This window comes from Uranotaenia lowii, chromosome 3 (assembly GCF_029784155.1).
Source record: "Uranotaenia lowii strain MFRU-FL chromosome 3, ASM2978415v1, whole genome shotgun sequence".
Classification (NCBI taxonomy): domain Eukaryota; kingdom Metazoa; phylum Arthropoda; class Insecta; order Diptera; family Culicidae; genus Uranotaenia; species Uranotaenia lowii.
In genome coordinates this window covers 186,604,249-186,624,153 of record NC_073693.1, presented here as the reverse complement: position 1 = coordinate 186,624,153, position 19,905 = coordinate 186,604,249, and the positions used below count along the sequence as shown (strand labels likewise).

General features: G+C 38.1%; 3 protein-coding genes across 3 annotated transcripts; 2 read left to right on the top strand and 1 right to left on the bottom strand.

The window, feature by feature from the left end:
• Positions 1 to 569: 569 nt before the first annotated feature.
• LOC129752931 (uncharacterized protein K02A2.6-like) lies at positions 570 to 5,159 on the top strand. The gene is made up of 2 exons (XM_055748721.1): positions 570 to 1,515; positions 1,659 to 5,159. Exons 1-2 carry the CDS (start codon positions 570 to 572, stop codon positions 5,060 to 5,062), a joined length of 4,350 nt encoding a protein of 1,449 aa, XP_055604696.1. The 3' UTR covers positions 5,063 to 5,159.
• An 11,648-nt stretch (positions 5,160 to 16,807) lies between these two features.
• On the top strand, positions 16,808 to 18,421 carry LOC129756395 (breast cancer metastasis-suppressor 1-like protein). The gene is made up of 3 exons (XM_055753258.1): positions 16,808 to 17,189; positions 17,257 to 17,501; positions 17,886 to 18,421. The coding sequence occupies exons 1-3, from the start codon at positions 16,991 to 16,993 to the stop codon at positions 18,150 to 18,152; spliced, it is 711 nt and encodes a 236-aa protein (XP_055609233.1). The 5' UTR covers positions 16,808 to 16,990; the 3' UTR covers positions 18,153 to 18,421.
• A 263-nt stretch (positions 18,422 to 18,684) lies between these two features.
• Positions 18,685 to 19,500, bottom strand: LOC129756396 (probable 39S ribosomal protein L49, mitochondrial). The gene is made up of 2 exons (XM_055753259.1): positions 19,368 to 19,500; positions 18,685 to 19,311 (listed from the first exon to the last, which is right to left on the bottom strand). Exons 1-2 carry the CDS (start codon positions 19,443 to 19,445, stop codon positions 18,859 to 18,861), a joined length of 531 nt encoding a protein of 176 aa, XP_055609234.1. The 5' UTR covers positions 19,446 to 19,500; the 3' UTR covers positions 18,685 to 18,858.
• Positions 19,501 to 19,905: the final 405 nt, after the last annotated feature.

The window sequence follows — 19,905 nt, the reverse complement described above, 5'->3', positions numbered from 1 at the left end:
CGCATATTGGAATTTATTGCACATTGTACTTTATGGAAATAGAATTTTGAAAACCGATCAACAGCTTGAATCGGTACAGTTTTTTGAGTATATTCCTAAAATTCTGTATTATGAGCACTTCCAGCCCCTGATTAGGTGAAGTATTTTTTGGAGTTAAAAAAAAGCTATCGAAAAAAAACGATAAAAGGGATTTTTAATGTTGTGGGCGTCTTGCTCTACAAAACCCCTCGATCATCTACGCCTCTGAGCTCCGGTGTGACAGCTCGGTCTGTCTCCCTTGCGACGCCACAAGAAGCCAACCAAAAGAAGAAGAATACAATAAGAGTGTCTTAAAGAATGAGTTGAATAAATGTAAGCCTAGAAGTAACACGCGGTTTTAATTGCTCCGACAATTCAACTATATTTTAACGGTTTTAATTAGTTATTTCTTATGAGTTCGCATTCTAATTATTCGGCCACCGTGCGGGGCGTGAATTCATAAAAGTGGCGACTTCGGAAGTGGAATTTTACTCGAGTTTTTAAGCTAAAACCCTTCGGGTAAAACGTCGACCACGTGGAAACGTAGAAGAATGAATTCTTCTCATGAGGGCATTTCGGACCAAGTTCCGACCGAAAACGGTCAGCAGCAGCCTACAAATGGTGCCAGGAACCCTCCTCCATCGTTTCCTCAGCAGCCGTTCATACGTCCACCAGTTCTCCAGCAAGTTCCTCCATCTCGTGCCGATCCGTACATGCAGTACCTACAGCAGCAGCAGCAAGGTTATGTTTCGGAGCTGTTAAGGCAGCAGCAGGAGATGATGAGGCAACAACAGGAGGCAATGAAACAGCAGCAACTTGCCTTCATCCAGCAGCAGGAACAACTGATGCGGAGCATGATGTCATCCATTCAGGTCCAAGTTCCTCCGAATCCTGAAGCGCTACTAGACTCTTTAGCAAACAATATAAAAGAGTTCCGGTACGATTTGGATGGCCAGATAACATTCGCCGCCTGGTATCGGCGATACGAGGACTTGTTTGAAAAAGATGCAAGCAGGCTGGAACCAGCAGCTAAAGTTCGCCTGCTAATGAGAAAATTGGGAATCGCGGAACATGACAGGTATGTGAGTTTCATTTTACCGAAAACGCCGAAAGACTTTACGTTTGTGGAAACAGTTGGGAAACTCACTACCTTGTTCGGATCACCAGAGTCGGTCATCAGCCGCAGATACCGCTGCCTGCAGATTTCCAAACAGTCTTGCGAAGACTATGTGACGTATGCCTGCCGACTAAACAAGTTATGTGTTGAGTTCGAACTGTCTAAGCTAAGCGAAGAACAGTTCAAATGTTTAGTTTTTGTGTGTGGGCTAAAGTCGGAGAAAGATTCGGAAATCAGAACACGTTTGCTGACGAAAATAGAAGAGCGGAATGACGTTACTCTAGAACAAATTTCCGAAGAATGTCAGCGCCTTCTGAATCTGCGTCACGATGCTGCTATGATCGAAGCTTCGGCAGCTTCCGTGAAAGTTTTGCGGTCCGGTAAACAACGAGCAAGAACGGTGAACAAAAATAACAAAAATCCAACGAAATCGTTCCCGAAAAGTGCATGTTGGCTCTGTGGGGGGATGCATTATGCTCGTGATTGTGTCCATATGAACCAAAAGTGCAATGATTGTGGAAAGTGGGGCACAAACCTGGATTCTGCCAGAGCGCAGCGAAAATGCGAAGTGGGAGATTCGAGCAGCGGAAGGGCAGTGTTGCAGCAAAAGTGGTTACAGTGAACACTTGTAGTGTAAAAGAAAGACGAAAATATGTGAAAGTTGATCTGAACGGAACAGTTGTGCGACTTCAAGTCGACACCGGGTCGGATATCAGTATAATATCCAGTGATACGTGGAGTAAAATTGGAAAACCCGGACTTTGTTCGTCGACTGTTGTCGCCAAAACCGCAACCGGAAAGCCATTGGACATTTGTGGCGAATTTGAGTGCACATTAGTGATTAATGGCAAAACCTTGCCTGGACTACTACGAGTGACAAGTGAAAACCTCCATCTATTGGGAACGGATATCATCGAAGTGTTTGGGTTGTGGTCGGTTCCTTTGGATACCGTCTGTGGCCAAGTGACCAGCAGTATATCGACCGTAGAAGGATTGAAGAGCGAGTTTCCGTCGGTGTTCACAGAGCAACTGGGGCTCTGTAAGAAAGTGCAAGTGAAACTGGAGCTAAAAGCCGGCAAGTCACCTGTGTTCCGGCCGAAGCGGCCAGTGGCGTATGCGGTACACGAAGCGGTGAACGACGAATTGGATCGTCTCGAACGGGAGAAAATCATCACACCTGTCGACTTTTCGGATTGGGCAGCCCCAATCGTCGTTGTCCGGAAAGCCAATGGATCGATTAGGATTTGTGGTGACTATTCAACAGGGTTGAATGATTCTTTGCAGCCCCACCAGTACCCTCTCCCGTTGCCCCAAGACATCTTTGCGAGTCTGGCTAATTGTACAGTGTTTAGCCAGATCGATTTGAGCGATGCGTTCCTCCAGGTTGAAGTGGAGGATGGTTCAAAAAGTTTGCTGACGATAAACACGCATCGGGGCTTGTACCGCTACAACAGGTTGACACCAGGAGTGAAGGCGGCTCCCGGAGCCTTTCAGCAAATCGTGGACCAAATGCTGACTGGTCTCGTACACACTTCTGGTTACCTTGATGACGTTGTTGTTGGTGGCATCAACGACGAAGATCACAGGAAAAATTTGCGTGCAGTTTTCCAAAGGTTCGAGGAGTTTGGTTTTACGATCCGAGCAGAAAAGTGTTCTTTCGGGAAAAGTCAAATCCGATACCTGGGTCACCTCCTCGATCGTCACGGGCTCCGACCAGATCCAGCTAAGATCGAAACGATCCTCAAGTTACCTGCTCCTGCTGACGTTAGTGGTGTGAGATCGTTCCTTGGAGCGCTGAATTATTACGGGAAGTTCGTCCCAAATATGCGCACTTTGAGATACCCGATGGACGAACTACTCAAGGAAGGTGTCGAATTCCGGTGGACAACCGATTGCCAACGTTCTTTTGATCGGTTCAAGGAGATTCTTAGCTCGGATTTGTTATTAACTCACTACGATCCGACGCTTGAGATTATTGTATCCGCTGATGCATCGTCCGTAGGTGTCGGTGCAACGATTAGCCACAAATTCCCGGATGGTAAAATCAAAGTGGTTCAGCACGCTGCTCGTGCTCTCACCAAAGCGGAACAAGGGTACAGTCAGCCGGATAGAGAGGGGTTAGCTATCATTTTCGCCATAACCAAATTTCATAAAATGGTTTTTGGCCGGAAATTTCGCTTGCAAACGGATCATGCTCCTCTTCTCCGCATCTTCGGCTCTAAAAAGGGCATCCCAGTGTACACAGCAAACCGTCTACAGCGTTGGGCTCTCACTTTACTGTTGTACGATTTTGTGATCGAGCACGTATCAACCGAAAAGTTCGGACATGCAGATGTCCTATCGCGGCTCATTGACCACCACGCAAAGCCGGATGAAGACTACGTCATCGCAACCGTCACCTTGGAAACCGATATCAGGTCAGTCGTACATGACGCTACTAATGCTCTTCCTCTTAGTTTCAAGGTGATTGAGAAGGACACCCAATCTGACCCCGAGCTCCGTAAGGTATTCCGGTACGTGAAAGACGGTTGGCCACCAGACGTTGGCACTACAGATCCGGAAATAAAGCGCTATTTTTCTCGTCGTGATTCGTTGACCACCTTCGATGGGTGTATTTTATTCGCCGAGCGCTTGGTCATTCCGGAAAGACACCGAAACCGTTGTTTGAAGCAGCTACACCTGGGACACCCAGGAATCCAGCGTATGAAGGCCATCGCCAGGAGCTATGTGTACTGGCCTACGCTGGACGACGATATTGCGGCGTACGTTAAGTCTTGCAAGAATTGTGCATCAGCAGCAAGATCACCGGCATCCTTACCACCGATTCCGTGGCCTAAGCCTACAGGCCCATGGAGTCGCGTCCACATCGACTACGCTGGCCCGATCGACGGTGACTATTTCTTGCTAGCCGTTGACGCCTTTTCGAAATGGCCTGAAGTGATTCCGTCGCGCCGTATATCAACGACAGCAACGATTGGTATTCTGAGAAACATTTTCTCACGGTTGGGAATGCCGCAGATCCTGGTTAGCGACAACGGGACCCAGTTCACCAGTAGTGAATTTCAACAGTTTTGTGACGACAACGGAATCCAACACATTACCACCGCTCCGTTCCACCCTCAATCGAATGGGCAAGCAGAGAGGTTCGTGGACACGTTCAAGAGAGCTGTGAAGAAAATTAGCGGCGGAAGGGGATCCATCGAAGAAGCTTTAGACATTTTCCTTTTAACTTACCGTTGTACACCAAATCCACAGGTAACAAACGGCACCTCTCCGTCTGAAGCTATGTTTGGTCGTCGCATCAGGATGAATCTTGACTTACTACGCCCACCTACGAGGCCACCAGAAACAAAAATTGATCAGTGTTCTTTAAAACGAAAATTCGACATCCACGATTTGGTCTACGCTAAGGTGTTCAGCAACAACAAATATCGTTGGGCGCCAGGCATCGTATGCAGCAAGATTGGGCGAGTCATGTACACAGTGTTCATCGAAGAAAGCCGGATGATTCGGTCACATGCAAATCAGCTTCGAAGCCGTACCGAACCAGATACGAGTGGTGAACCAAAAAGAGCTCAGCAGAATTTGCCTCTCGACGTTCTACTGGACTCTTGGAAACTACCTGCCAAAGTGTCACCAGAACCAATTACGTCTACACAACCAACCGAAGCCAGCTTCCATTTTACACCGAATCAATCAAGTTCCCTACTCCAATCAACGATAGTAGGTGGCTCAGCTCTGTCCCCTGAGTCGTCTGCCATGGATACAAGTTCATCAATGTCGTCGTCAACCACATCTTCATCAGCACCGAGTCAAGAATCCGCTTCCATGAATGGCGGGCAAGTTACATCGGTGCCTACAGAACCACGTCGCTCTTCGAGAGTTCGAAGGCAGCCGCAGTGGTATCACCCTTACCATCTCTATTAAAGCCGGGGGATGTTGTGGGCGTCTTGCTCTACAAAACCCCTCGATCATCTACGCCTCTGAGCTCCGGTGTGACAGCTCGGTCTGTCTCCCTTGCGACGCCACAAGAAGCCAACCAAAAGAAGAAGAATACAATAAGAGTGTCTTAAAGAATGAGTTGAATAAATGTAAGCCTAGAAGTAACACGCGGTTTTAATTGCTCCGACAATTCCACTATATTTTAACGGTTTTAATTAGTTATTTCTTATGAGTTCGCGTTCTAATTATTCGGCCACCGTGCGGGGCGTGAATTCATAAAATTTAATAAACAATTTCAAACGGCTTTTTTCACCATCCCCGCCCTTCGAAGTAGTTTGAATATCTATCCTTTTTGCACCAAAATTATGTTAAAAAAATGTTTCGCCATATGCCAAATTCGTGGACATGAGACATTATAGCTTGAAGTTTTCCCAAACAACACCTATCATGCTATGAAAATTTTCGATTTTATACAATGCAAATTTATTTTTTAAATAAATTTATTAAAGCAAAAAATATCAGTTGCATTACTAAATAATTTCTTCGCGTTTTTTATTTCTTCTTTGAAAGTCAAATATTCAAAAATGTTGGTAAAAACAAATTTCTAAATTAACATTTGTCCCGTATATTTTCAGATGCGTCAGAGTAATTGATTTAATACATACGTGTATCTATTTGTTTTATCAAGTTTCATTGATATATCTGCAGTATTCCAGCAGTATAAATTTATGTTTGATACAGTAATTTCTCGATTTTATCACTGTTCGATTTTATCAATACTCGCCAAATTCACGCTCGATTTTATCACGGTTATTGTTTCGATTTTATCACGCTGTTCAAGAAATCATTCAGAAACCATTTTCAGGACCTTAATTTTTGTTCAAAAGTGTAGAGCGTCTTTGTTCATGGAAAATTTTGATGGTTTATGTTCTGGCATATAGGCATTCAGTAACATGAAAATGCCATTGAACTGCTTACCTTAGCTGTAAAGTGTGTAAAATCGACATTTTGATTTTAAAAACACTTGTAATAATCGACATTAGTATTTAAACGTCACGCTAACGCTAGTGTTGTTATTTGTGCTTGGTTAGCCGCTCTTAAACAGTAAACTTTTTTGTTATGTAAATTTAAACGTTTTTGAGAAGAGATAAGTGTCTCTGATTTCTTTGTTTAATTTTGAAGGGCGGCGTGCGCATTCCTGGTTGGACACAAGGCAGCCTTTGGTATTGTCTGAATGGATAATTTTGGAAGATCAACATAAAATTCTGCTAGCTTGAAGTATGTTAAAAGGACTAAGATTTCTGTTTATCTACATATGAATAACAAAGGATTATCTGCCCATAAAGCAAACTTCGAGAAACACTCTTTAAAAGTCTAAGTAGAGGAAATTGCAAAACATTTTTCGAAAAGGTAAATTTTCAAGTTAATCAAAGGTGTGAAGATTAAAATATTGAAATTTTAAATTTGCAGAAGAAAATTTTTTGATGCATTTTCTTTGAACTTTTTTTAGAAATCTACAAAACAGATAACGACTGTTAAACTTTCATTAAAAATTAAATAATTCGCTTTCATTAGATGTAGCCTATCAAATGGATACTCTACATGATTTTATTTCAAGAAAAATCTTAAAATTGCTATAGAGAAGAATAATCTGAACTGAAATCGATCCTTTGTATTTAGTAATCTATGCTAATTACATCCTTTGATCAAAATTTATTGATATAAAACGTTTCCACTACTGAAAGCATTATAAACTATCGATTAAAGACAATAAAATACATTTTTCCACTTTTATTTTTAGTTTCGCTAAATTCACGTTTTCGCCATATTCACGGTGAATTTTTTTTTAACCGTGATAAAATCGAGAAACTACTGTATTCCACATTTAATGAATGCTGTTCAAAGCAAATGACCTTCATTTGCAAAGGCATTTAAGAGTTTCAAATATCCGCTTCAGTTTAAACATTCGCAATACCCCTTCTGGTCTTTCCAACAAATTTAATCATTTTGAAGATGAATTTCTTAAAATTTGGACGTTTGCTCTTGCCCCACCGTGTAAGTTGACAGGAGGGAATATTGTTTTAAACACTTTAAAAGTATACTAAAAATTTCTCATAAAAATTTTGCTTCCAGTTGAATATCAGTTCTAAAGTTCCACTTTTCAAAAAAGAAGCGGATCAAAAGTCTCATTTATGCAGCCATGTAGGGGAGATGGGGGCATAATGGCCACCTTAAAGAAAACGCTTATTTAACCATAGAGGACAGCTGTAATATGTGAATTACATCATTGTTTCGTGTTCAGACACTCAAATAGTCTATTGCTTAATTGGATGAAACTTGAAAAAGTAGATAAAAACGTTTAAAAATGCATTTTAAAAATTTTTGCCGAAAGCTGAAAACCAGTCACTGTAGAGGCATAATGAGAAACCCCCGAGGCAGTATAAGCACCATTAATGAAGGCATACCTAATGAGCGTTTTCTGCCGGGGATTCTAGCAGCAAATTCGACTCGATGAAGTCAACTGAGTAATAGAGCTACAGCTTGACTTGTATCGTCTAACGATTTGGCCTATTGGTAAGATATCGGAGAAGTTATCAGTAGGCACGAGTTCGATTCCTGGTCGAGGTGATTTTTTTTTATTTATCATTCATGATCATGATTGTACTAAACGGTGATGAGTAGATTTATCAAACAAGGCAATAACAATCTAGGTCTGTTTGTAGAATTCAAAGAATTAACACATGCTCATACATTATATTTCTGGTGTTTTGTTTGACGGAGTATGCTTTGATGCTATTAGCCGTATAATATAACAATAAAAAAATCAATCATGAAAGGTATGTGCAAAAAAAATCCCCTCGAACAGGAATCGAACTCGAGTCTATTGATTACCACTCCGACACCTTACCAATAGGCCAAATCGACAGACGAAACAAGCCAAGCTGTAGCTCTATTATTCAGTTGACTTCATCGAGTTGAATTCGCTGCTAGATTCCCCGGCAGAAAATGCTCATTATGCCTTCATTGATAGTGCTCTGTTCGCCTCTAGTGAAAAAATTAAAGTAAAAAAGCGTTTTAAAATTGATTAAAGTGAAAAATCAAAAATGTTATGATGTTGAAAATTGAGAAACAATGTGTAGATCATGTTGCAGTGCATACATTTCAGATCAAGATGATTTAAAGGTCATAAAAGCTTATTTGGTTATTATAATATTTTCGTCACTTGAGAACCTAGCTGGTTATTATTTAGGGGAGATGAGGGCATAATGGGCACCTTAAGGGAAATGCTTATTTAACCATAGAGAACAGCTGTAATATGTGAATTACATCATTGTTTCGTGTTCCGACACTCAAATAGTCTATTGTCTAATTGGATGAAACTTGAAAAAGTAGATAAAAACGTTTAAAGAAGCATTTTAAAAAATTTTGCCGAAAGCTGAAAACCAGTCACTGTAGAGGCATAATGAGAAACCCCCCGAGGCAGTATGAGCACCATTAATGAAGGCATAATGAGCATTTTCTGCCGGGGAATCTAGCAGCGAATTCGACTCGATGAAGTCAATTGAGTAATAGAGCTACAGCTCAACTTGTATCGTCTGATGATTTGGCCTATTGGTTAGATGTCGGAGAGATAATCAGTAGGCTCGAGTTCGATTCCCGGTGGAGGTGATTTTTTTTTTCTTCATTTATCATTTATGATCATGATTGCACTAAACGGTGAGGCGTAGATTCATCAAACAAAGCAAAAACAAAATAATCTAGGTCTGTTTGTAGAATTCAAAGAATTAACACATGTTCATACATTATGTTTCTGGTGTTTTGTTTGACGGATGATGCTTTGATGCTATTAGCCGTATAATGTAACGTTAAAAAAAATCAATCATGAATGGTATGTGCAAAAAAAAAATCCCCTCGAACAGGAATCGAACTCGAGTCTACTGATTACCTCTCCGACATCTAACCAATAGGCCAAATCGACAGACGAAACAAGCCAAGCTGTAGCTCTATTATTCAGTTGACTTCATCGAGTTGAATTCGCTGCTAGATTCCCCGGCAGAAAATGCTCAATATGCCTTCATTGAAAGTGCTCTGTTCGCCTCTAGTGAACAAATTAAAGTAAAAACGCGTTTTACAATTGATTAAAGTGAAAAATCAAAAATTTTATGATGCTGAAAATTTAGAAACAATGTGTAGATCATGTTGCAGTGCGTACATTTCAGATCAAGATGATTTAAAGGTCATAAAAGCTTATTTGGTGGTGCTCAAAATTTATAATATTTTCGTCACTTGAGAACCTAGCTGGTTATTATTTAATATTTCTGTAAATATGAAAAGGATATTTATTTTTTGGTGAAAAATTAATATTATAGGTAGTACGAAACAAGTCCTCATGAAAATTTGTTTAAGAAAATACGTACTTATGTAGAAAAATGGACTTCTCATTATGCCTCGGGTGCTCGTTATGCCCTCATCTCCCCTAACATTTCTGTAAAGATGAAAAGGATATTTCTTTTTTGGTGAAAAATTAATACTATGGATAGTAAGAAACAAGTCCTTATGAAAATTTATTTGAAAAAATTCGTACTTAAGGTGCATTTACAGTTCTTTCGAACGTGAAAATGAAAAAACTTATATTCTTCAAAAACTCGACTATGCTGCATTTCATGGCTGCGAAACTAGGTGGAATAGATGCGGAATGGTTGAACGATTATTTTTTAACTGATTTCCTTGTTCAAAGCCCTTTAATATTAATTTTATTTCAATTCCCCCGATTTTCACTGCGGAATATTTTTTCCGCGTTCACTGACATTCCGCTCGAAGTGTAAACGCACTGAGCGAACGTGAAAACGGAAAACGAACAAGAGTGGTGAATATAAATTCCGCGTTCATTTTCACGTCCGAATGGCAATGTGCATTCTGAAAAAATTTCACCGATGACGGAAAAATTTTTGCTTCATAAAAAATTTGTTTTTTAATTTGTAAGCACATTTGAAGGCAATTAAAGGCTTAAAATACTACGAGTTTGAAATGAAACGCATACGATATTTTTTTTAACTTTAAAACCCGCTTGGGCATCATTTAATTGCACCTGTTGGAAGGGTTTCTCGACGAATAAATGTACCTGTTGGAAGAGCTTCTCAACGAATAAATGTAAATGAAGATCATCGAATGGCCAGATTCCATTGAAATAAAAAAATAGATTCCGCTTTGTTCAAATATGTGTTTCAGAAAAGGTATGGAAATAATTATAAAAATTTATGAAATCATTGAAAAATAATGTGTTTTAAGGAGAACTGAAAAGCAGAAAAATTAACAAACAAAAGAGTACTGATGCATTTAAATTAAATAAAAACCTTTTCAATTGTTTCACTAATTAAAAGTAATTTTGAAATTTTTGTTTGTTAGTTTTTAATCAAGAACAAAAAATGGCTATCTTGTAGAAGTTATATTCATCACGTCCTTACAATAAGTTTTTCAAAAGAAACGAATCGCTAAAGCTCGTTATTCCTTGATCGATAAATACTTTTTGGGAGTACTTTAAATTCATAAAATTTAATTTAAATTCATTGTATTCAAAGATAAGAACTTTGGGATTACTTGATTAAATCAATCGTTTTCAAAGCTGAATATGTTTTGAAGAAGAACAATATGTTTTTTTGAGAAATTTGAATTTAAATTCGAGCATTGGTTCGACAAGTATCGATCAAAACATTGGTTGAATGATCTGTCATTTTCCGATCGAAACCAATTTCTACCCGCAGTTGAACAAACCTCTCTAATTTTGAAGATTTGACCGATTTGACATTTCACTGCGGAATATTTTTTCACTGTGGTGAGTTCACGTTCACGTTCGAGTTCGAGTTCACAAGAACTGTAAACCGGGCTTTATGTAGAAAAAAGCAGTGCTCATTATGCCCTGGGTGCTCGTTATGCCCTCGTCTCCCCTAACACAAAAACACTTTTCATGTTAAGTAGGGGAGATGAGGGCATAACGAGCACCCAGGGCATAATGAGCACTGCTTTTTTCTACATAAGTACGAATTTTTTCAAATAAATTTGCATAAGGACTTGTTTCTTACTATCCATAGTATTAATTTTTCACCAAAAAAGAAATATCCTTTTCATCTTTACAGAAATATTAAATAATAACCAGCTAGGTTCTCAAGTGACGAAAATATTATAATTTTTGAGCACCGCCAAATAAGCTTTTATGACCTTTAAATCATCTTGATCTGAAATGTATGCACTGCAACGTGATCTACACATTGTTTCTCAATTTTCAACATCATAACATTTTTGATTTTTCACTTTAATCAATTTTAAAACGCTTTTTTACTTTAATTTTTTCACTAGAGGCGAACAGAGCACTATCAATGAAGGCATAATGAGCATTTTCTGCCGGGGAATCTAGCAGCGAATTCAACTCGATGAAGTCAACTGAATAATAGAGCTACAGCTTGGCTTGTTTCGTCTGTCGATTTGGCCTATTGCTAAGGTGTCGGAGTGGTAATCAATAGACTCGAGTTCGATTCCTGTTCGAGGGGATTTTTTTTGCACATACCTTGCATGATTGATTTTTTTATTGTTATATTATACGGCTAATAGCATCAAAGCATACTCCGTCAAACAAAACACCAGAAATATAATGTATGAGCATGTGTTAATTCTTTGAATTCTACAAACAGACCTAGATTGTTATTGCCTTGTTTGATAAATCTACTCATCACCGTTTAGTACAATCATGATCATGAATGATAAATAAAAAAAAATCACCTCGACCAGGAATCGAACTCGAGCCTACTGATAACCTCTCCGATATCTTACCAATAGGCCAAATCGTTAGACGATACAAGTCAAGCTGTAGCTCTATTACTCAGTTGACTTCATCGAGCATACTGCCTCGGGGGGTTTCTCATTATGCCTCTACAGTGACTGGTTTTCAGCTTTCGGCAAAAATTTTTAAAATGCATTTTTAAACGTTTTTATTTACTTTTTCAAGTTTCATCCAATTAAGCAATAGACTATTTGAGTGTCTGAACACGAAACAATGATGTGACGACTTCTCAGACGTAGCGTCTCCATCCACAGCTTCAACAACAAACACTTTATCACTGGGGTAACGTATATTTATCTAAACGGAATCTAGGGCATAATATAGTCTACAATAGAAAAGGATAGCAGCTAACTTGAACAAGAAATCTATGAGCGGAATATTGTAAAAAGTAGAAGATAAACGGAAGTCGTGAACAGTGATCTAGTTAGGACTTTAGCATCGTTTAAAGATAAGGTCTAGTTGCGTGGAAAAGTGCAAGAAGCACAATAAGTAAGTTTATTTTCTCAATCATTGTTTTTATTCCTGCTTCACTCAATTCGTGCAACTCTGTAAACAGATTCGTTTTTCGAAGCGACCAGAATCGTTCGTGACCAATAACGTGATTCCGTGAAATCGGGCCAGCAGTCACCTAAAGCAAACGGAAGTCCTGTCCTCTGACTCCGTGAAGAAGGTAAAACCTGGAACGATAAAAGAAAACTAAAATTATAAGAAAACATACTCAAATCACAGGTTCTAAAACAGCATCGTGGTAGCAGTCACCTAGTTTAAGAAAACTCAACTTCTGTTCACTGTTTCCGTTGAGCAGGTAAAGATTTATACGATAAAAATGTAACTATCAAATTATAGAGAACATACGAAAATCTCAGGTTCCAAATCAAAATCGCCAGCGTGCTTCGATTAGAAGTTTGTTGAAATCAGAACAGCACTAAAGCAAACGAAGAGCAGTAAACGTAATAGTCCAAATTTCTGATTTATTTATAAGTCTGATTAATTTCTGATTATATAATTCGTAGGATATTTTAATATACCAATCTATTAAAAATCGGAAAGCTTCGCCTGTTTCTTCACCAATCAACAAATGATGTAATTCACATATTACAGCTGTCCTCTATGGTTAAATAAGCGTTTTCCTTAAGGTGGCCATTATGCCCCCATCTCCCCTACAGCATGTTATTTGAAAAGTTCATAAAGCTTTCGGACTTGGGTGTTTTTTTTTTGTGTAGCGAAGAATGCCACAATGTGGTAAATTCCTGGTAAAAAGCACATATTTTTTAGATAAATTTCTACCTGTTTTCAAATGGTATACCGAATCCAAAAGCTGAAAAAATAACTAACAATAATTCTTAATTCAGCGAATAAGTAAAGAAGAAAGTGAGTAAAACACAGTTCCCAAATTCCTTCATGCTTCCTCCCCAAGCGGAAAAAAACTCATTCAAAAATACACGAAAGTGCTCGAACTTCTATAAAATTTCAGAAATTTTCCTTGTTGATAGACCCTTGAGTTTTCTACTCCTTGGGAGTGTTTACCAAACAGAAGAGATTATTTGAAATAGCGTTAAAGTATGAAATTCAAATTGCAGTCAAATTTTCCATTGGAGTGATCAATTTTCCATCAATAAGCACTTCAAAAGCGTAGGACTTCTAGTGGTAGTCTCACATTCTAACATTGAAATCATTACCCCTTAAAACCCATTTTTTTCGCTTAAAAATTCACGGAAGTTTATTTTGATAATTCTATTTCACTTCAGTTTGACGAAAATCTGTATCGTTTGTCGAAACCGACCGAATATTTTTTAAACCGCTTGAATACGCGGCCAGTCACAAACCGAACCAGATATTTATTAATTCAGATATTTATTTATCCTCATCTTATTTCCTACATCGTTCAGGAAACATTTTTGATATTCTTTTTTTCAAAAATTGCATAACCTCATGGGCTAAATACCTTAATTTCAAAACTTTTTCGGTTGCAAATATTGTACATACTTGTCGATTTGTTGCCGATTTTCCATACCCAGCTTTTAGACGGGGTTTAAATTTCGTCTTCTCTGTCGTACATAGGATAATTTAAAAAAGAAGTTGGCGGACAGTTATTGAAAAACTGATCCGGTACAACTGAGTTCGATCTTTACTCTTGGGCTCAAACTCGCGGACATCGGCTCATGAGCAGGAACAATTAAAATCGAATCTCGAAAAAGGCATCTCTAATATGCATAGAAGTGCCAGGTGATTTTGCCAAAAATCAGTACATGATGAAGAAATAATCAGAAATTTTCAGGATACTACGAGATTTATGGAAATAAACTGCAGCTCTGCTGTGATTGCATAAATAAAGGCGGAATATATGTGCTATAAACGCCTTAATGTATGCAACAGAAGCGAGCAGCTTCTTAGCTGGCCTACTACACAGTAAACGAAAATTACCGAGTTCGGTAATTTTTTTACCGAAATCCTAACATGTGGAACTCGTTAAACCGTTCGGTAATTTATTTCATGGCAGATTAGTGACAGCTGTCAAATGTTACGGTCCTATTTCGGTAAAAATAATCGAAACTCGGTAAATCATATCTTAGATATCTGTCAAAAATTTGACAGTTGTCAACGTGGCAGTTCGCTACATTACCGAACAACCGGTATTGTTGAACCGAAATGCCTGTAATTATTACCAAAAGGTTGGTAATGATAACCGAAAAACTATTAAATATTTGTAATATGTACCGAACAACGGATAAATTTTACCGAAATACGTTAAATTATTACCGAAATACCTGTAATTGTTATTGATATATTTGTATATATTACCGAAATACCGCGAAATTTTTACCGAAAATCTGTAAAAGTTCATCAATATTCGCCGAAAAAGCGGTATATTTCACCGAAATATTGGTAATTATTACCGAAATACCAGTAAGTTTCATATACAGTTCATATAGAAAACAACCATTTTAATATCATCTGAACCGAACTCGCTAACTTTTTTAGGCCAAACAAGTCCAAATATTGCTCATAAATTTTTATTTAAAAAACAGCAGGTTAAAACTACCATTCCTAGACTTTTCCACCCATCTGTTTGAAACGCTTTCACGGATGTTTCCTAGTGCACCTGGATGGGACAGCCGTAGGATTGTTTGGTTAATTTTCATCTATATATACCCTGTAATAGTATAAAACATACGTATTGTTCTTAAATTACAATTAAAACTGAAATTTTTCAAAGTTTTTTGAGGGGGGCCACAAACAAAGTCGGTTGGCTAGCAAACTGTTGATCTTTTATCTCAATTGTCGCCTTCATGCTATCAAACTCGCTGAGTGTCAATTTTCGTGTCGTCTGAGAAGTCTCATTCGGGAAAACTGAGTCGTTTTAGATCTAGCGACGGCTCATACAAAAGGCGATGTCTGAGTAAAATTGAGCCGGGCTCTGAAAATTTTAAAATAAGCGAGAAGCTTACCAACGGTTAAATTGTTTTAAATATTCTATTACATATATGTTCGATGTTCTCATAGTTTAACCACTGACCACACTGACTGGACACTCGATTTCGTTTTTTGGCTACTCGAAAAATTAACGAGCAATGTCGATACCAGAGGCGCTTCGATCGATGTTGTAGCCCGGCTGGAAAATTAAACCAGACATTTGATAAATATCGATCAGTTCATACTACTCGAACGGACTGAACAGGTTGGAGTCCATGCTATTGAGTCAAATTTTTATGCTCGAATTACTGCCGCGCAATGTCGACGGTAGGAGGCTTTTAGACAAAATTTGAACGAAATTTTGTTCTAAGTGTCATGTCAGTGTGGTCAGTGGTTTAACTACACATATGATTATAATTTAGATGTTTTTATTTTGGAAATCAAGAAAATTCAACACATTTTGAAAATCAATTTTCAAAAATCATCGCGAGTTTTGAAAAATCAGGACGGTTTCCGAAAATCAGGTAAAATCCTGAAAAGTCGAGACTCCTGGCACCTCTGACTGTGCGCAATTATTAATAACTTTAGCGAGACCCCTCGGCTTAAAGCTTTCACACTAAATTAGAAGTAATCACGGCTATCCTGCTCCTTAATAACATTCATATATTATTCATTCATTTTTTAATAATCATTGCTAAAACATATAGAATAAAAAATAAATAAATTTAAAACTAATGTTTCATTATTATATACCAAGATTCAGACCGATTTCAAAATTAAGTTCGATTGTACACCTAATATTTATTTATGAAACCTCAATTTTGAATTGATGTTAATCTAAATTATCTGCATAAGTAAACATACTCAGAGGACTGAACCAGCTGTCAAATCGCATACAAATGCACCGTACCAAATTTTTGGTACCAGAACGTCAGTGTGGTTCCCGAAATTAAATACATCACCCCATAACAGTCTCGAAATAGGGTATCATTTTGGTTGCCAAACGTATCTGCTGTTGTCATACTGCAGATTTAGAATCAATTTTAACAAGGATTATGCTGAAAACTCAGCATTTTGTGCCCAACCATAATTTATTAATGTTACCAAAGATCCCTTTGATTGACATTCCCGAGCCGTAGATACCATTTTAAGGATTATTAAAAAATTGCCTCTGGTTGAAATTTTTGCAATGAGGACGCCATGTCGCCCCTATACGTGTTTCATCCGTTTCATTTTTCTTCTTCCTGCGGGTTTCTTGACTGAAAACTTGGTACGGGAATTTTTGTTTTCTTCAGTCCCTTGCACATACCCTCAAAATACTCTTTATGCACAAATTACTCTTTTTAATGTGTAATGATATAAATGAAAATGTCGAAAACTTTTTTAAAGAAACGATTAAAACAAACGTAAAATAGGACAAAACAATCTAAGAGTGTATAATGCTTTAAAAAGCTCAAACAAATGAAACTCTTACTTTTGGAGGGGAGGAGAAATGTGTCAAAAAATGCACTAATACGTCAGAAGGTGCTGCTGCTATGAGAAATTCTTCTAGCGAAACTTAGCATCTTTTCGTGCGATTTATTTGTCGAAAAAATTTCAATTTATCTGTGTAAATCAGTGATAATTAGTGTATCTAACTCATTACATAAAAATACCAATCGAAAATGCCTCCAGTTAAGAACGAAGGAGAAAGTGACGCGGACGGCGACATGTCCGGAGCAGAATCGGATCATTCCGCTTCAAGCCGTGCTCCGGATCATGATTCCAGTGCGGAGGAAGCGGATGAACCTGATTCCGACGATTCATCCGAGATGAGCGAAGGAGAGTGCGAACGAAGGCGCGCTGATTGTTTGGATAATCTTAGTAAGTAAAGCGATTTATTTGAGGGAACCGGATATTTTACCCCGATTTTGTTGTTCACCTTTTGCAGCTAATCTGGAGAAGCAATTCGCAATTCTGAAGGAGCAGTTGTACAAAGAAAAATTGAAACAGGTTGAACAGCAGCTGCATGAAATTCGTGATGGCCGATCACAGGAATATGTGGAACCGCTGAAGCGGCTGGCCAATAATATGAACGCTCGGAAAGAAGTGGCCGAGATACTCAAAAACTTCCGAATGGACAACATTCGGCACAAATTTGAGTCGGAACTGCAGGCAGCTCGACAACACTTTGAGGTGAGTTGCATTTGATTCGAATATATGTATCGTAAATTTAATTTAATTTAGTAAACCGAATACGTAGCATGGGAATCTTTGTCTTCTCATCGTAAAACCTTATGTATTGATGAGATTCTACGTTAGCCATGCTCATGTTCCTTAGATTTTCAAACTACCCTTGAATTTATACTATTTGCTTAACTCTTGCATTAGTTGACTAGAAATCACATCGTTATTCAGTTGATTTTGATCTTGGAAAACGAGTATATCTTCAAATATGAGCAGTTAAATTTTTGCAACGATTTTAAAACCTACCAGATTTTTAACAATCATAAGTATTGATCTAACGCATTCAAAATAGTAAGTTTCTAAAACAAGAATTATCTACTTTTCTTATTCTAGAGTGAAAAACAACTAGCCATGGACACCATCTACGAGGAACTGATGGAAAAAATACGAAGACTCGAAGAGGATCGCCATAACGTAGACATCTCATGGGCCGACTGGGGCGCTAGCCATAGGGCATCGAAGGTTCGTGGTCCAGGTCGCCGGAAGGCCGTCACCGTGTCTGGTCCTTACATAGTGTACATGCTGAGAGATGAAGACATCCTCGAAGACTGGACCTCGATACGAAAGGCGCTGAAAAGATCGACGGCGGCCGCTACCTGATATTTGCTGTAGAGATTTATAAAATTTACCTGTACCGCCTAAGTAATTTTATTGTGCTAGCAAAAAGCCCGTATAAATGAATGTTCAATCGAATTAGGATGTAAGGTATGCTAAGGTTTATAAAGATGAAAAATAATATCGATAGTACTTCCTGAGTTCGAAAACAAAAAAGCGAATATCCAGCGAATGATTTTTTCCTGTTTTGTACTGTACTTGACGAGTTTGTATTGCTTTTTAATGTGGCAATTAATAAATATATCTACATAGTGCTTGTATGCTTTGTATCTATGAAAGAAAGCAATGGTATGTTAAGTTTTATCATTCAATTAGTTGTAACGAAATCAACGCAATTTGTATCAAAAAAATAATAATACCGTGAAGTATTTTAATTATCGTATGAATATTTCTTATTACATAATATTGAATTCATTTGAATTTGTTCAACAGTGATTTGAAATTAGCAAAGAATGATACAAAGGTTACGTTAGGATACGTTTAACTTATATCGCATTAGAAACTGAAAACAGCTGCCAACCAGACAACATTATTTTATTCATTTTACCGAGACTCAAGCTTTGCAATCTCTTTTATTCATTTGCTCAATAAGTGTTTCGAGTTTTTGTTTTTACAAAGAAGGTCTGTGATATAATTCGATTTAAATAGTTCTTAGCTTGCAAACTAGTCAACATGTTATTAGTTATATCGATTAAAGGCCCTTACTTAGAAGATATTCCTCAACTATTGTTACGTAGTCTCCTTTTAGCTCAATCTGTCCATTCATTTCGTTGATCCGAGTCACGATGGGTTTGTTAAACTTTTTTTCTATCAAGTATCTTAGTTCAGCCTCCAACTGCCAAATGTCCCCTTCGATCCTCCGCACTGCAGTTAGAATACGCTGCCCACGGAAGGTTCTTTTCAAATATACCGGAAGCATAAAGTTTTTGGTGCGGTTAACATGGTATTTGAGGTCCGGCTTAGGACTCGGTGGCTTCCATCCGGAGGGATACTCTTTTTGTTCCAATGGTACTGGCACCACCCGAGGAGCTATCAATCTTTCAACAAATCTCCACTCAGAAGGATTTTTCACAATTTCCACTTCGGGAAATTGGGTCAAATCCCCAACAGGCTCTGATGAACGGAACGAAGCATTGCGGATTACCTAAGAATTGAAGATTAATATTTTCTTTTAAAAAATGCTTATCTAGAAATGCATACCTGGGTATTTTGCAGTAAAGGTTGAACTACCGGAACTCGATATCCACAAACATGCCGGATAAAAACTCGTGCGTACATTTTTAGTATAAATCTCGTGGATTATTGTTTTGATTCTTGCCGAATTGAGCACACTTTAAAATAAAATAGTAGCTTCCTTGGATTATCAAAAACACAAAACGCTTTTCTATAAATTTTCCACATGTTCCACATGCTCGACGCAAAAGCTTAGCCAAGACACAATCCGTTTGAAACGCGCTTTCGATGTGAAACTTTAAATCTAGATAAAAAGCATCAATAAAGTAGATTTTTAAAACTCATTTGTTTTATGGGGACGCCAAGTCTATTTTGATATACTGAATAAAATCTTTACGCGTAGGCTTACCAGAAAATAAATACAGCAAAGTAGGACTTTTATCAGAAAAAAACAAACAAAAAGTAGGATATCTTTTAATCAAAAAATGGGCATAGTCTTAGAATTTTTATAGCAAAGCTAGAAAACCAGGGATCTGGGTTCTTGATGCATAAATTTTTCGAAATA

What these genes read in the sequence shown, in the direction of transcription:
- LOC129752931 (XM_055748721.1), top strand. Translation starts at nt 570, where the DNA reads ATGAATTCTTCTCATGAGGGCATTTCGGACCAAGTTCCGACCGAAAAC. An exon ending in CGTGAAAGTTTTGCGGTCCG is followed by an intron (nt 1,516 to 1,658) that starts GTAAACAACGAG and finishes GATTGTGGAAAG; the next exon opens with TGGGGCACAAACCTGGATTC.
- LOC129756396 (XM_055753259.1), bottom strand. Translation starts at nt 19,445, where the DNA reads ATGTACGCACGAGTTTTTATCCGGCATGTTTGTGGATATCGAGTTCCG. An exon ending in CTTTACTGCAAAATACCCAG is followed by an intron (nt 19,312 to 19,367) that starts GTATGCATTTCT and finishes TTCAATTCTTAG; the next exon opens with GTAATCCGCAATGCTTCGTT.
- LOC129756395 (XM_055753258.1), top strand. Translation starts at nt 16,991, where the DNA reads ATGCCTCCAGTTAAGAACGAAGGAGAAAGTGACGCGGACGGCGACATG. An exon ending in TGATTGTTTGGATAATCTTA is followed by an intron (nt 17,190 to 17,256) that starts GTAAGTAAAGCG and finishes CACCTTTTGCAG; the next exon opens with CTAATCTGGAGAAGCAATTC. An exon ending in CAGCTCGACAACACTTTGAG is followed by an intron (nt 17,502 to 17,885) that starts GTGAGTTGCATT and finishes TTCTTATTCTAG; the next exon opens with AGTGAAAAACAACTAGCCAT.